Here is an 18168-nt window from a genome sequence, read left to right as displayed (position 1 = left end):
TATTATAAAACAGTCTCATTATAGTCCTTGATTTACAAAACAAAATAAAATCTCAAGTAGCCTGATAAATTTGCAAGTGATAAAAAGAAATGCTGCAATGAAATTTTATTGACAACTGCGTTGACAAATACAGAACCATTTAAATGACGTGAAGGATACAGCAGAATGCCATATCTTACCTTTTTTAATAACATGGTCCTGAAAATGCTATATCAAGCAACTAATTTATGCACTTTTTATAGTATTCCCATCTGAAATACACTTACTGAGATATATTCAGAGTAGAGTTTTCTTCATAACTGAGACCACATTACTTTTGCAAGTTTCTGTGGGATTTTATATAACACTCCCCACCACCATACCGCCCCCAAGTCTTTGACATAGACATAACGAGCGCTGCAGTATGCAAATTATACTGAATCGAGGGAGAGTCAGGAAAAAAGAAAAAAAATAGAACTGACTTTTCATTTTGAATGATACTTTCATAAATAAAACAAAAATCAGCAACCAGTTTTTCAATTTGCATACTCCATGCATGAATTCAAAGTGTATATCTTATGATGAAGACAAGGTAACTTTTCCCTTTGCAGCAGTCACAGGCACCTCTGGAAGGAGCCCAATGGCCTTTGCAGCTGTATCTCAGCTGCAGAGTCCCAGTCCCACCAGGTTTCTGGAAGGGGGAAGGAAGGTGGAAAGTGAATGTACATGTGGACTACTTGAAGAAGCCAGTTGCTGGTAACTTCTGATTCCATCTTCAAACTGTAGCTCCATGTACATTTGCATGGAAGGGAATTCCAGCCAATAATCAGTACACATTCATATTTACCTGGGTGTGGGTACTGAAGATGTTCTTGAAAACAACTAGTGCAGAAACCCTTTAGTAAATGTTAACAGCATGTTAATAACTGTACAGTGTAGTGTCAGGCACAGGTTTGCCAAAAGCTCAGTGTGGAAACTGTCAGGGAAAGACATATTTACCATCCATACCATTTATTCTGCATGAGGTCTAGGAGAAAGCGTGCGCTGCTGTCTGTTTCCACCTTGGCAATGCATGGAAGCTGTGTATGTTAACTTGGACAGGCAAAACATTGAGAGAACTAAGGTATCAGATTTGGTAACAGTCTCCAGGATTTGGTGTTATCAATATAAAAAGAAAGATCCCTCTTGATGTTGACAGTGAAAAAAACCCTCAACCACAGAGGTAGGCATATTGGGGAAGAAAAAACAACACAAGAACCAACCAAAAAACAGGCAAGCTGGTTTCCTAGTTAAGGTGAGTCTTGGCTGCAACATGGTTGAGAAGCTTAAGTTGTACTTGGAGGGTCACCCTCTGCCGAAAGAACACTGCTATAAGTAGAACAGCCATAAGGTCCAGTCTCTTAGCACAGGAGAGATCTGTCAGGATAGACACCATTATTTATAGCATAGAAGGGTTCAAAAGAGTCTTAAATAATAAGTTCAAGTATAATTGAGGGACTAGGCACTCACTTAACTCTTTCAGGGAATGTGAGAAAAGCTGCATATAAAACATCTTCATTAGTGACAGGTGAGCAGAAATGAATTAACTGGGCTAAGAATGAGATACTCATCTAGCTTGCTGAGGGGCAGTGGAGAGGGAAATTACACTTGCAGCCTTGACTACAGTGATGAGATCTCTGTCAAATATGCATAGACATGTTTTGAAGAATGAAGTCAACTTATTCTCAAAGGGACAGAAGACGGTAGGTAGTGAAGAAGAGCAGATAACACGAAATGTTTAGACTGTGGCTTTTGGGTACACCTGTATGAGTGCTAGCAGGAAGATGATGTCTAAGGTGGGGAAAAATTTTCTGGAGGAAGTTTTTTGATGTAGAAATCCATAGCAACATCTGGAGCAGTCAGGAAATCTCAACTGTTGTTAAGAGCTATGGTATTGGGCTTCATCCCCAAAGCAATCAGACTCAGTCTGAGTTAAAAGACATAATTTAGGAACTTGGTGAGTTTAAACTACAATAAATAATGTCATCAAAGGGCACATCTTCAATCAAGGATTTAGTCTCCTTCTGGAGATAAGAAGACTGGAAGATCTTTTTAAAGTTGCAGAGACCATGGCCTTCCAAGCCATATCTGATGCATCATGTAACACCTGTGAAAAAGCCAGAGAAATTATCTTGATCTCAGATGGAGTCACTATAAAGCACTTATTGGAGGAAGAGAGTGACAAAGGAGACTGTAATTTCTGTTATTAAAGAACAGTAAGTGCTTGGCAGTTTGAAAGGTGACACTGGAGGAATGCTTAAGACCATGATCTCAAAATCAAGATTTCTTCCTATGTTGAGAAGGTGCAGTGGCTATTAAAGTAGGTGGTAGTGATAGAGGAAATCTGATCTCCTGAGCATTTCCAGTCTATTGTCTTTGTAGTGAACAGGCAGAAGACAGGCAATTACCAAGGAATATTAGTGGATTTCATTATGGTCTTACAGATTTAACAAAGATAGTCAGATATCTGGTAGTGTTGATGTCAGGTTATGGGAACATTCAGTTTCATTCATTCTTCAGGAGGATGCATGAAAGTCTGAGCACTGTTTCCTAAATCATAGAAACAAACTTCTGACTGACAGAAGGCAGAGGATGAATCTTCTGCAAAATGAACACAGTGGAAGGTAACTATTTGAGCAGGCTCTAACTTCACAGCGTCCCAGTGATGAGGGTAATACCTCTCAGGGCAGTGACAGAGGGAACACGGACTTCCTTTTATACCTCCTGCCTCAGAAGTTTGAAGTATAATCGATAAAACTGCCAACCTGGACATTTTGGACAATAAGTAGTAAGGGTGATTTTGAGCCTGCATCTCTCTCCTTATAGAAGCAGGACAAAATGTCAAAGTGCTATGACCAGTTAGTCAAAGGTTGGAGAAGAGACTGGGTCTTTGTGCACAGCCTCACGTGGCAATGCTTCTGACAAGGTCTAGTGGCAGTGTAAAGGAGAATCACAGTATAACTGATTGTGAATGGCAATCCCAAGGCATGGAAAAAGGCATTGACCCTGTCGGGGTTCTTAAGGCTTCTTTACACCAGGTAAGATGCTGATGGTATGATGAAGTCAGTATACCTGGATTGCTTTGGACCACAGCTAGGACTATGTTGGATGGCCAACATGGCTTCACTAAGGGCAAATCGTATCTGACAAATTTGGTGGCCTTCTGTGACAGAGTTACAGATAAGGGAAGGGTGACTGACTTCATCTACCTGGACTTGTGGAAAGCATTTGATACTGTCCCACATGACATCCTTGTCTCTAAAACAGAAAGACATGGATTTGATGGATGGACCACTCAGAGGATAAGGAATTGGCTGTATTGTTGCACTCAAAGAGTGCAACTCAATGTCTGAGTGGAGACCAGGAATGAGTGGTGTCCCTCAGGAGTCCACACTGGGACCAGTATTATTTAGCATCTTTCTTGGGGACATGGACAGTGGGACAGTGGGATTGAGTACACCCTCAGCAAGTTTGCAGATGACACTAAGCTGAGTGGTGTGGTAAGGGATGGCATCCAGAGGGATTCTCACAGGCTAGAGAGGTGGGCCTGTGCAAACCTCATGAAGTTCAACAAGGTCAAGTGCAAGGTCCTGCACATGGGTCAGGGCAATCCTAAGCACAAATGGCAATGAGTGGATTGAGAGCAGCCCTGTGGAGAAGGATCTGGGGATACTGGTGGATGGAAAACTGAATATGAGCCAGCAATGTGCACTCACAGCCCAGAAAACCAATCGGACCTGGGGCTGCATCAAGAGAACTGTGGCCAGCAGGTCAAGGGAGGGGATTCTCTGCCTTTATTCTGCTCTCATGAGACCCCACCTGCAGTACTGTGTTCAGCTCTGGGGCCCCCAATATAAGAAGGACATGGACCTGTTGGAGAGGGTCTAGAGGAGGCCATGAAGATGATCAGGGGCTGGAGCACCTCCCTTATGAGGACAGGCTGAGAGAGTTGGGGTTGTTCAGCCTGGAGAAGAGAAGGCTCTGGGGAGACTTTGTAGCAGCCTTCTAGTACATAAAGGGGGCCTACAGGAAAGATGGAGAGGGACTCTTTATCAGGGAGGGAAGTGATAGCGCAAGGAGTAACTGTTTTAAACTGAAAGAGGGTAGATTCAGGTTAGATACTAGGAAGAAATTCTTTACTGTGAGGATGGTGAGACACTGGAAAAGGTATTCCAGAGAAGTTGTGGATGCCCCCTCCCTGGAAGTGTCCCAGGCCAGGTTGGACGGGGCTTTGAGCAACCCGATCTAGTGGAAGGTGTCCCTGCCCATGGCAGGAGGGTTGGAACTAGATGATCTTTAAGGATGCTTCCAACCAAAACCATTCTATGATTCTATTCTATTCTTTGATTCTGTTGGACTGGGTCCAAGGAAAGGACCAACATCATTACTTCCATTTGTGGGATTGTTGATCAAGATCCTTGAAATTGTTTGGATGAACCACAGCTCCAGATGATGGTGTCAGTGTTGCAGGCTCAGGCTTCACAGCATTACAAGCCTGAAGGTTTGACAAGGGAAAAGAGGTTTGTGGGTGGCCAGGCTGAAGAAGCTGAACAGATGGGAACACAGGGTTCGTCAGGGCCTCCTGCTCACTCACATGACTCAGCATGGAGGGACAGACAATGTGTGCCAGACCAGACCTAAGCTGAAGCCAGACAAAAGAAACCAAGCTGACATCTCCCCATGTGTCAGTCTTTGTCTTCAGTTCCTTCTAAAGCGCTGCACTTCCTTCATAGACTGATATTCTGAGGATGACCATTTCTACATCCTATGCTCCTTGGGACCCACTGAATGAGTCCTGAGGGATGAAGTGGAGCCCAGGTTGCTGGACATGGAAATAGGCTAAGGAAGTTCGATGGTATCATCCTTGTGGGGCTAGCATACAGCTAGTAACACTGAAGAGGTGAGCAATGGTTAATGGACAGAGACTTTGGCCTTCCATGAGGATGTCTCTGCAGCTCAGACGTAGTGCTGTTGGAAACATGATGGTCTAAAGATATAAACAAGGGAAGGTCCCTACAGAGAACATCAATTTGGCCAATTGATGTTGCTGGAACAAAGCAGGCAGACTGGCAACACACAATTTTCTTCTGTATTGCATATCAAAAGCATATCTGTTTTTGCCAGCTACATTGTTTGGTTTAGTAACAGATAGCATGTCTTCTTTTGAACTCTGCTTCTGATGTGTGGAGGCATATTTCCCTTTTATATTTTAGATGGGCTGGTATTTTCCATTGATACAACAGAGCGAGAAAAAGTCTTTTTCATCTTCCTGTTTTCAAGTGCTTTCTTATTGGTATTTCACCTAGAAGTATATTCTGAATAATTTGCCCAATATACAATTGACACCTAGAATTTACAGACATAAATGAAGTAATCTGCTCTAAAATTTTATTCAAAACAAAATTATCAGAAAAATGATGGCTCAGGTATCAAAATAAAAATGACATTAGTTACCTCTAAATATAAACTCTTGCCAAATTTTCCTTCCCTTCAGCTTGCCAAGGCTGACACTGACTAAATGACCTGATGATTGCTTTCATATTTTAATGCTTTCATTTCCTCACTGTGCCTTGTAACAGCAGGAGAATGCCAAATTTTTTGTGTGTGTGCGCAATCTAGGATTGCAAATATTGTAACAACCAACAAAAAAAATACATCTGGGAAATGGAGGTAAGTGCCAACACAAGTAAAATTGGGAAACAACAAAATAATTTGCACTTACAAAGAAACAAATGAACAAATAAATTGCATTTCTGAATGACAGATATTATAAAGACTCCTGCTAGAAGACAGCAGGAAACTCTTTAGGTTTAATCAGATTGGCCAGGCTAGATTCAAATGAGCAGAGGAGAAAAAGTAATGCATTTGGTTTGATTGTGTGGCTCCTGAAACTCAAATAAGTCTTAATAAATCTGTTGTTATTCTCCACGATTCATTTATGTTTTAATATTTGCATGGGTTCTAAAAGCCTTAATATTTGCAAACTGGCCCACAATCTCAGTAAAGCAAAATAATGTGACAAATTATGTCTATCTGGTTATGAGGGAATCTCACACAGAAGAGGAAAAAAGAAAATAGCCAGACACTGATCAAAAGCAGAAGAAAGGAGTAGATCTAATATAGCATGTCATCTTCCTCTCTCCTTGCAAATGAAGAACTAAAACTTCTTTAAAAATTTGGCACTTTATGCCATGAAAAATGTTGTCTAATGGGCTTACAGTATGCCCATGAGGCTTATAATATTAATAGTAAATGTAATGGAGCATTTCGAGATTATGTCTATCTTATTTGTCTTACCTTTCACAAAGGCATTACACTCTCCTCCATGTTTTTTTGCTGCCAATACAAGGAGCAGACAATACTATGAATCCTCTGTGATCAGTCACTGATGACTGATCCAGCTCAAATTTGAAAACTAAGTATCAGATAGTGGCACTGGCTTGGTAATAAATGATCCACAAGTAAGTTATACTAACATAAAATTATTTGAATAGATGCAAATCATTAATGCAAATAACTTGCTTGTTATAATCAATCTTGGTTTGTTTATAGGCACTCATTCTAGAAAAAGATGCATGAACAGACTAAATTATTCCCTCAAAGTATTTAGTAAGCTTTTTTAGCTGATAATTATAACTACTTAAAAGGAACCTTTATTTCTCTGTTAAAGTATTATTCTGCTCTTAGACAGGAGCACTGAAATGTGACTGTGTTCAGTTTTGGGCCCTGCTATACAAAAAAGGTGTGGGCAGGCTGTTCAGGGTCCAGAGAAAGGCCACAGAGATGATCAAGGGACTGAGAAGCCTGTCGTATGAGGAAAGGCTGAGAGAACAGGGTTTGTTCAGCCTTGAGAAGAGAAGGCTTAGGGGAAACCTCTTCACCATGTTCCAGTATTTAAAGGGTGGCTACAAAGAAGATGGAGACTCCCTTTTTACAAGGAGTCACAGGGAAAAGAGGAGTAATGGGTACAAGTTACTCCTGGGGAAATTCCGACTGAACACAAGAGGAAAATTTTTCACAATAACAATCAGCCATTGGAATAATCTCCCCAGGGAAGTGGTGGATTCCCCAACATTGGACACTGTTAAGATTCAGCTGGACGGGGTGCTGGGCCACCTTGTCTAGACCATGCTTTTGCCAGAAAGCTTGGACCAGATGATCCCTGGGGTCCCTTCCAACCTGGTATTCTATGATTCTGTGATAACATTGTGGTGTCCTAAAAATTCCAGTCTAACCTTCTATACATACTGTCTCTAAGGGAAACAGAACCTGGTGTCTTTTGGTTCTCTCTCATAAGCATCAGTAATAAGAGCCCTTCAGGCCACATTATCTCTCCCCATGCAACTTCACTGCCCTCAGTGCGTTTTCACTGCTGTAACCAATTTGTTCTATAATTAGAATTTAATAAACAATCTCTGATGATGCACAGGAAGGGAAATAATTCACCTTACCTCTCTTGCGTAGGCTTCTCAGTGATAACAAGAATGAAAAAAGGGAAGAAAACACTACATTTGACACTAGATCAGGAACATGTAATTGTGAATGCAGATAACCATTCTTAGGTACAGGGAGATCTCATTTGTATGCAGTGAGTAGGAAAAATACTTCAAATAAAACTACAGTACTAACTACTACTGCTTTCCTTAACTGACAGAATACTTTTATCAGCCAAAAACCATACACTCCTTCAAGATAATTTTTAGAAACCCACCAAAATAAACCTACACTTTCATGCTTGAGTTTCCAGCAGAACATCTGGACTACTCAAATATGTTGTGTGGCACAGTAAATGCTAATTACCACAAGAATATCCTACAATGGGTTGAAAACTTCTGCTGTTTTTTTAAGAAAGCACTTTTTGCTAAAAATGCATGCTAGAGTTTAGAAACAGGATTTGTGTTAAGTTACTATGAAATAGTAACAACAAGATAAGCTGTGGTTGCTCATAACTTTTTTGGTGCATTTAATGCTAAGTGGCAAATTGTTCTGAACCAACAAATATTCTGCAAGGCAGCAGTCTGTGTCTTCCCCACTTTGAATGTTTCATTATGTTAGATGGCACTTAAGAAAATGAGAAACAGTAATTTGTGAAAAGAGTAAAAAATTAGATGGCTTTAAAATAATCATAGCTTTGTTTTAACTACAATTCCAACTGCTAAGCTTTTTGATAACTGAGGATGCCAAAATGCAACTACTAGCTAAGTCTGTGAATTCTAACTCATCTCTCTCTCTATATATATCTATATGTGTGTATATATATATATATGTATAGGTCAATTCCAACTCTAAAGGCCAGGTTATAGTGTCTGTACCATGGAGTTGTTATCAAAACTTTTACTGACTTCTACAGGCCAAGTAAGTATGCCATGTGGGTGCAAAATGCTTTGCCTTAAAGGGAAATTCCAGTTTGAGACTGCAGAGCTTTTTGAAAAAAAGTTTTTACCACACAATGTTAATAATTTCACTAAATACATATATAAATATTGTGCAGAAGATCCTCTTTTGACACAAAAAATTAGGCAGGCGAGTTATTGCACTAATCCTCCTGAATACAACTTCTGATTTACAAGAACGATTTGTTTAATGAAGATTCTGGAGATTAAAAAAAACCCTAGATATTTTGAAGCATGGTCTCCTGATGATAAATGAAGATGACAGAATCCATTCTCTATGCTACAATTAGTGCTCATCTCCAAAAATACCATCATGAATCAGCCTCCACACTTAGAAGATTTGTTTCCATCTCATCTACTTCCGGGGTTTCTGTTCTTTTGAGAAGCCTTGATGTCTTTTAAATAAAGAAGAAACAAAGGACTGCATGTTTTGAAATACTTGAAATAAATAAGGAACAATTTCTTGACATATTTTCTCATATATTTTGCAATCTAAATGCTTTTAATATAAAATGATTTATAACTAGAGCAGTTTTTGAATGTTAATCATTAGCATATATACAAGGTTGTGCAAAAGAGCAAGTAAAATCCCTGAAAATATATTAGCAATAACTTTGTTCTTGACTTAGTGGTTATTTTACTCTAGACAATCTCTATGCTCCATTTGAATTCCAATACTTTCGTTAGTCTTCTGCTGTCATGATAGAAGACAGATATGAAGACTATAGCTACTAGTATTACTAGAGTTTTGTTCTTTTTTCTGTATATATATTCTTAAGAATGCTGACTAGATTTTTAATCCCAGAAGCAGTATTTTGCAATTCATTTGAATTCAGGAATCAACATTTTTTTCCAGTGCCTACTGACACGTCTGACAATTTTCCTCTTGATTTAGGTATGGCAGTGAAGAAAAAACAAAACCCAACAGCTATGTTCGGGAAAAGCTTTGTTTCTGAGGCTTTTTTTGTTCAAAATCCCCATCTGGGATACGGTTAACATACCATGAGATGGCTTACCATGTCTGTGCTGTTCTCTGTCCCTGCAGATGGGGTGCTACTGATCTTCATAGTAAGTCCAATGCTCCCCTAGGAGCTTGGACTCCCTGTACATGTGAATACCAATCTTACGGCACATGCCTAGTATGGCAGGACTTTTTAAAAGGACTTCTCTTCATTACATGTACACCACACAAATCATCTATACCTAAGACATGGGAGCCCTAGGCTGGGTCCACATGCAGAGGCATTGCTGGTCATTCTTTATCTTTGCACCTCTCTGATCCTGTATGAAGCTCCATTGGCAAGCATTCTAACACCAATGTGTTAAAGGAATGAAGCATTAAAAAATGCACAAATTAACCATCCTGATAGCAAATTAATTAATGCAAATAAATGCAAATCCAATGCATTACCCTGGCATGGCATGCTAATGAGAAAACAAGTCATTTAGTCAATCAAGGAAATATGCAAATAAAAACCATTGGTTTTTAAGGTGCTTTGATGCAGAAGTCTAAAAGAAATTAAATATTTCAACTGTATTTTGGGGGCATAAATTATTATTTATGTAGTTTGTAATAAGAATATTTTACCCTGTGTTTTTATTCCTTACAAACCTGGCAACAGACATACAACAAAATGCATTTTCTGCTTAGAAATGCTGCAGAAAGGTATTTTTCACACTAATGTGAAGTTTGAAACTTACTGCTGAAAAAAACCCAGACAACTATAATGTATTCTCAGGATACTGTGTTGAGGGTAATTTTGCAATTTTAACGTTATCTAATGCCAAATGGTACAACCAAGCAGTTTGTACTTCCCAAAAGATAACAAACAGCTCATCCTTCTGAGACTCGCTGTTGCAAACAATATTTGCCTTTTTCAGTGTGTGCACCTGAGGACCAGTATTATGGGCCAAGCGTCAGATGATAAGTTGCTACAGAAGATCTGCTGCCTCCATGGAAATCATTGCCCAGATGTTTTTTGCGGATTATAAGCATGTATTATTAAACACCACATACCAAGAAGGGTCAGAGCCCCGTGAAAAGTACTGGTCATCACCTGCAGTAAGAAACAGGATCAAGTGATGTAATCAAAGTTTCAGGATTAATTGCTGAAATACCAGGACTGACTGAAGCAAGACACCAACATTGTTAAATACCACTGTGCACAGCTGCTGTAAAGAAGAGATAAGAACAACACTAGATACTATTCCTTTCTGAAGAGTAAGTTTCAGGTTATGGACTAAAAGGTACCAAAAATGACTTACTGCTTGTTTAAGATTTTCACTGTTATCTGCTAAGGCTCTTTTTTAGGATAATTTGTAAAACATTTGAAAAGTAGCCATCTGAATATTTTACTATTGTTGTTAAATTGCATCTAAAGAAGCAGAAGCCAATACTTTTATGTTGAGAAATGGACAAGCAACTTGCTGGCAGTCTAATACGTTGTGAAACAGCAAAATTATACCACACTAAGATGTTAAACAGTGAAGTTCAATCAATAGCTATGACATGCTTAACCCAAATACTTTTCTCTGATTGTGTTTGGACATTAATGGATGTGGAATTACTACTTTATAAGGAAAATAATATACTTCCTAGTAGATGGACAGTCACTCACTGGGCTTTGTTACATGGACTATTACCTGCTCAAGATCTATGTTGCTGTCTCCACAATACCTGTAACTATGCCAAAATACATGGCATTTTCTCTATAGCTGATCTGGCAAAAATAGAGATTTTTAAGCACAGAAGTGAGCCTAGTGATGTAAAAGGGAATATTCACATACTTAAAATTGTATATGTTTCTAAGTAACAGCAGAACAGACGCCTAAATTTTCCTCTACTCCTGTGTCTCAAAGGACTTTGCATTCTGTGCAAGTTCAACTTTCTGATTTTTATTACTACTTGGTACTTCCTCAAGATCTAAACCAATGACCATTGCTATCTATAGGGTTTTCCATTTAGTAGAAGAAATAGGGTTCAGAATTTGCATTTGGAATCATCTTATTTCATTCACCTGAAACAACACAACGTAACTGAGGTTTCCATAGCCTGACAGACATTTTGCCAGGTGAAATAAATATTCCATTTGGTGTACAAATGGAGGAAGGCTGAAAGACTGTGCTTATTAATGTTCTTTCATTACTTGCCATCTATAATTATGCTGTATCTACACCAGCACATTTCTTTATCTTCCTTGGTACCTTCTCCCCAGCACAACTGAAATTAAGGGTGGAGTGGGCTCTTTTTAGGTAGAATAACTTGAAGATCCAGCAGCATCACACATTTTCCAAGGTCAGAAGAGAAAGATAATGGAAAAAATACAGTCAAGCATTTTAAAGCTGGTGTAATTCTATAAAAAGGACTGTGAATTCATGGAGGGCAGGAGATGAACATGCTGTTCACCTGTAGCTCTGCAGTATAATTTTCATATCAAGTGTTAATGACAGGGAACCTCCCTAGAGATTTATTCATTCATTTTCTTCCAGGTACAGCATATTAGTTGAAGACTTTTCTGCACAGCCACATTGCCATGATGTGAATTACAATTAACGCTAAGCAGCCAGGGGTTGTTTGTTAGATTATTAGAGCCAGTGAAGCTGAATGAGTCATTCTATGCTATTTACAGAAAGAAGGCAAGCAATTCATCACAGAACAGATGTTAATGATAGGCTACCTGGATCCCTATAGAGGAACGTCGACTCTTAAGAAACTCCTCTGCTTTTGTCACTAAAATGGCCTTGTCACTGGTTCGTATCGAGGCGCTCTGGCTCTCAGAGGCATGGCGCTGCGCAGCCGCAGTTTCCAAGGCGAGATTCATGGCCTTGTTACTGTCCAAACTGTCGGTGGAGTTGTACATCCCTCGCCCATCCTGTGGCCATGGGGAAATCCTCTGAGTCCGGCTGTCGTGATATGCATCCTGGGTGGATTCTGTGCTGCTCTGTGCTGTGACTGAGATCAGTGGCTTGGAAGTGGTACGAGGGGGTACCGGTGGCGGTGTTTTTTTGTAACTTGTGTAAGTTACAGCTATGGAAAGAATTAAAAAAAAAAAAAAAAACCAAAACCAAAAAAAACCCAAAAAAACAAAGAAGAAAAAGGAAAAGAAAAAACAAGATTAATCTGATGGAAACTTCACGACAGAAATCACCTTAACATTAAGATTATGCTACTTAAAAATGAAGACAGTGCAACATAGCACTCTTTGCGAACCTCATTATTAGTTGAAAGTGTCTCAGAGTCAGATGAATATCCCCAGCACCATTTTATTTCAACCAGGAAGCAAGGGGTGGAAACTGGAGTCCCAGATTACAGTGAAGATGAAAGAGAGTTAGTGAGGATTTGTGTGTGTTAAGACTTGTGCTGGGTAGGTACACACTGGGGCTTCTAAGGTCATTTCTGCTGTACTCAGTATTGATACAGTATATTAAGAAAGTAGCAACAACATACTGGAACAAAATATTATTCAGAAACTTCTACATTACAGTATGCCACACTTTAAAAATACTTGCAGGTGTACTGACTGGAATTAGGCAAGATTGTTTACTTACAGAAGAAGCATATGATTTAAAAATATCCACAATATGGTGAATAAAAGGAAATCCCAGGCATGCAAAAAATGTTACAATATGTGCAAAGCTACTAGACACTTGGACAACAAGCAAAAACTACAAGTAATACCAAGTGAGTTTTGTCTATTATTCTGCAGTAAGCCTTAAATCCTTAGAACATACATCGAAGAGGGATATACCTAAATACAGAGAATATGGAAATATAGACATCAAAAAGGGTCTGAAACACTGGGAGAACTGGTTATGCATAAGCAGAACTAAGACTTTTAGTCTGATGAGCAGAGCAGGTCTGAGGCTGGTTTAACATAGATGCTGTCTTGCAGCAAAAGGCTCAATAAAACATCCAAGAAAGCTCTACAGATGCAGAATTGTGCCAATACTGCTTCCTTTCAAAATTTTAGAGATTTCATAGAGATAGATATTTAGTCATTAATATCACACAGCTGAATTTTCTAATTGCCTAAGCCCACTATACTTATTTGTTACTAATAAGATCATTTATGTTATGGAACAGTTTTTTCCCCAAAGCACATATAATCATAATTCATAAAATCTGCAACTGATACAAAAATGCATCATGATATAGCTTTCCCTATTCCTGTACAGGAAAATCAAGTCCAATTCATTTCTTGTATAATTTCAGGAAGATAAAGAAAATTATTATGTTTCCCCATATCAATAATGCTGAAGTAGCATAATGTAACATGCAGAGACCAGGACAATGAATGACTTAAGTTTTGCCTTTTTCTGTTGTTAAATGTATTGGACATTGCAACAGTGACTCAGAAAACCTTGGGATTGGGGTTACTTGAGTCCAAAAAGGATTCTACAAGAGTTCCTCTTTCCATTATACAAATATGGGCCGATGAGCAATGCATCAGAAAGAGTGCCTCTCTCGTCATGATTTTTGATATGAAGCTATGTTGTAGCTCTCTGGAGAAAAGAGACCAGTTTAGGAATTTGATAATACCTGGGACTGCTGAGCCTGTATCACCAGGTTAGCCTGTGGGAAAAGTGAGACTAGAGAAGACTGCTTTTAAATTTTCTTTCTTGATAATCATAAATAAAAGGGTGATCATAAATAAAAGAGCACCAGGCAGAGCTAGGAATTGAAAACCTTCATTTGAAGCACGTTTTGAATTACTACTGACACTGCTCAGTTCTGGTACAGATTTAGAGAGTCTTGCTCTGAGCTAAATTGCTCTAACAGAGTGAAACACGTGAAAACATGCTCTTCAGATTCTGAGACTGTGTGCTTTTTTTGAAGTGCTGTCTTTTTGTCTTATCACCAATCTTATCTCCTGTCAGTTTTGTAACCAGCAGTTAAGAAGAAAGAAAAAACCAATATTTTTCAGATGCTTTAGGGAATACAGAAAGTTCATGAAAGAAGGGAGAGGCTGTAAAGCTTGGAAATTTAGACAGTGTCCTATGAGCTCAAGCAGTGGCTCTAAGGAATGTCCACTAAGAGAGCTGCCATAATACTGCTCCCCCACCTTCCCCCTGCAAACGTAGATGCAAGTGATCAAAGTGCTGGGAAACATTAGAAATAGAGACAATGGGGTGAAATAGGGTGAATGAAATCCAGAACAGGAAGATATTTTTACCTATAACATAAGACAGGTCATCACTGTTATAACTAATTTACTGTCTTTAACTGTCTGTCTTCATGCAAATAATGAATAATGAAACATGGCAAATGTGATAGTGAAACATCACAAGCAAGTATGTCCCTACTACTCAGGCAGCAGATCACTTCTCCGTCTAATGCATATAAATGTTAAACTTCTGTTGCAACCCTTCATAGCTAACTTAATCTTCATTTACATTTCTAAAAAAGAAAAATTCTCCTTGTAGCAAAACCAAAATAGTCACTTGCTTTTTCTTTTTCTTTTTTTCCCCTAGGATTGAATATTTTATTCTGGAAATTTCTGATTGTTTTGGTGGAGTGACATGTCTTGAAGCCACTAAGTATTACAGTTACTGCAGTATTCTGGCAAGCATTTGATCATGAACACTAAACGGGAATTTAAAAACCCACAGATGTTCAATAAGGAGAAGAAATCAGGAGAAAGACTGAAAGTTTGTGAGAAACTGGCAACATATTTACAGTGAAATATGGCATGAAGAAATACGATTAATTTCTAAGGTACAGTCACAGAGATCAAATATTGAGCAGAAAAAAAAATCCATCTCTACACAGTTAATGAATACATATTTGGAACAACAGTTTGAGAGCCACAGAGATCTGGGACTAGTTGGAGACTGTAACAAAGTCAGGTAAGAGGATGGAAGTGTGAATTTGCGAGACAAATCTTGACACCAAATTCTATTTGCTTTAATCACTCAAGCAGTTCTAGTGAAGTAAATGGGATAGCTTAGATGAATAATGTGAGCAAGACTTGTCTTAGATAAACTTGGTATGTGTTGCTGATTTAAGAGATGACTACATAATAGATTAGGGGCTTGTTAAAGGGGAAAAGTAACCCTGTAATCCATAGTTTACTGTTCATGCTTTGTCTTAAGTCTCTAATAAATAAGTACTGGCTTAAGGTCTGATGCATGAAATTTTATGTCACTTTCAAGTTTTTTTTCTGTTAGTTGTTATGTCTATGAATGTTCCTGTTATCATCAGTATTGATGATAGGGCCAATTCTTGGTCTAGCAGTCGTACATACCACATATTATATATGGGAGGAAACGTTTCCTTTTCCTAATAGAAAATTAACTTCCTTTTCATTTATCATCCCCTTCTTATGCTGATGGACAGGAGCTCCTGACAGCTTTGCATCATTTGCTACTTTGCAAATTTTCTTGGCCTTAGTGGTCATTATTTCAAAGTAAGCAACATAAACCTCCTCAGCGCTGCTTCATGCCTTCCCCATTTTTTGGTCCACCATTCTACAAACTCCAGAGCTGTGGTGGGTTTTGCCATCTCTGCAGGGAGGGCTGGTGGTGGGCAGTGCAGCCCCTGGGCACCAAGCGCTGGCCAAAGAAAGTGCCTGAGTAACTGCATCCAGAGCACTGGTGTTGAAAGCTGAACTGGGAAAAAGGAGACTGGGATGGAGGATCCTTGTCTTCAGTCACAGCAGGACAGGCTGGGTGTCAGAGCCAGCACAACAGCTGGGGGCAAAGCACAGAGTGAGGACAGCGGGGTGCAAAAGCAGAGTGCCAGGAGGGCAGAGCTCTTGCAGTGCAACTTTAGACTGATCTAAAATGTGGACTTCAGCAGAAGCAGAGACATGCTTTGTGTTTTGACATATAAAATATCAATCCTGGATAATCTTCTGTTGTTTCTGTGGCTCACAGAAGATGACCAAAGATTTCCGATTTCTTTAGTTTTCTGAGTAGTTTTAGTGTGCATATGCTGGGCAGTCCTGATATTTCTCTCACCAATTCTGCTGCTGAGAAGTGAGGCTCAGGCAAAGTAAACGCAACAGCCTTCTGCCATGCTGTTAATCAATTTGTAAAATCTAGAGCTGCTCTTAAATGCAAAGAAAAGTAGATGGCACAAGAGGTAAATATATAATTTTAATTTTTAAACTAAACACAGAAGGAATTATGAAAAAGAAACTAAGATTTTCCTTTCAGTTGTATTCAAAGGCTATCTCAACATAGAAGAATTTATTTTTTGTCTTTCTTAATAAAGTGGGAAAAATATTTTTTTTGAGCTCATAAGATGCAGTCTATCTCCATCTTTTAGCTTATGATCATCAACCAAAAATGATAAAAATGGTAAAAAACTGTTCTAATTCTAAACTATTATGGGTATTTCAGACTTCCATTTGAATCAAAGTATTAACTGTTCAGGTACTTGCCTCGCCTCAACATAAACATGAGCAATTGGTTCCACTGTATTTTCCTTTAAGGAAGGACATTCTTAGAGAAATGGATTGAAAACACAAAAATGGCTTCTGTGCTGTTTCATAGTGGGCTAGACTAAACAATGATGAAAACCAGGTATAAATTGTTTAGGAGAAAGGATCAGGTAGCAATGCATTAATTTGTCACTCAGGCAGGAAAACGTTTAACACATCAATTTGTTTTTGTAAGGATCATTGCCTTTATATAAAGACTGTAGTGCACATTTACACCAACTCCAGTTATCTTCTCCTAGCACATACATGACTTACATTTGATACCTTAACTACCAGATGACCCTCACATATACAAAATTGCCTATCAGTGCTGAATTTGGCACAGAGATGGCTACAAGTGACCTGTTTTGTAAACGGCATTAATTTCTCCTATGTGCTTTGTGATCCCAGCCGGGAAGCACCGGTCAGAACCAGAGCATCAGGCATTATGGCAATACTGCAGAGTAACCAGGAAGACAATCCCAGCACTGGAGAACTGACAATTTGATGGTTTGGACACATACAAGAGAAATCCAAGGAAAGCTTCCTAATAATTCATAAGTAACAGGGTTTTTTTATTGAATTGATGTAACTGGAAGCAGAATATCCCTCTTAATCTACGCTGAATTTCATTAAACTTGCTTAAGGTTACTGTTGCTACAGCCATAGAAATAAGTCAGTTACTCTGCCCATATTTCAGTGCCAACACAGTTTGTACTAGAAATAAAATTACTAAAATAATTCAATTTAGATATAACTTCAGGTTATCCATAGAGATTCACAGACAAAAGGCAGGAGGAGAGACATGATATATTTGATGAAATATCAGTGGCCGTAGGTGACATACAGAACACCTTTCAAAAGACAGCCTTTTAATAAATCACTGCTATTGGTCCATTTGCAAGATAGAGTCACCTGAGGGGTTTTTACAAATCAATATAACCACTAAGCACTTAGTCAAAATAACATTATTTAGGCTGAGATCACAAAGTTAAATGGATGATGAATTTACATGAAAGCACCATCAATTAAAGGAAACAGTTGTCCCTTATGACACACGGCAGAAATAAACTGGATTTTCTGTTTTGTAAGGAGGTTTATTCTGAAGGAGGATAATTACTCTGCAGGGAGTATGGATCTGCCCTGGAGGCAGAGCTCCCAGGGGCATATTGCTGCAGGCAGACAGGGCTTCTCTGGGGAACCACAGCACAGAGAGAAACACTGTGCAGACTCCCAGGCTGATGCTAGATCTTCTGCTTTGCACAGAGAAGGTGAATGCTAACCGTGAAACCATTTCAGAAGAGGAAAAAGAGACCTTCTCATAAAGAAAGGCC

General features: G+C 38.9%; 1 protein-coding gene across 1 annotated transcript in view; it reads right to left on the bottom strand.

Moving 5' to 3' along the window:
• The window catches only part of DLGAP2 (DLG associated protein 2), an 84537-nt gene that overhangs the window by 17924 nt on the left and 48445 nt on the right, over positions 1 to 18168 (bottom strand). Inside the window, exon 5 of the mRNA XM_074864711.1 lies at positions 12089 to 12438. Within this exon, the coding sequence (XP_074720812.1) occupies positions 12089 to 12438 (350 nt within the window). The remainder of the gene's footprint in view (positions 1 to 12088; positions 12439 to 18168) is intronic.

Source organism: Strix uralensis, chromosome 3 (genome assembly GCF_047716275.1).
Source record: "Strix uralensis isolate ZFMK-TIS-50842 chromosome 3, bStrUra1, whole genome shotgun sequence".
In the NCBI taxonomy this organism is placed as follows: domain Eukaryota; kingdom Metazoa; phylum Chordata; class Aves; order Strigiformes; family Strigidae; genus Strix; species Strix uralensis.
The sequence above is the reverse complement of the archived record's forward strand: the minus strand, read 5'-3'. Positions and strand labels throughout refer to the sequence as shown.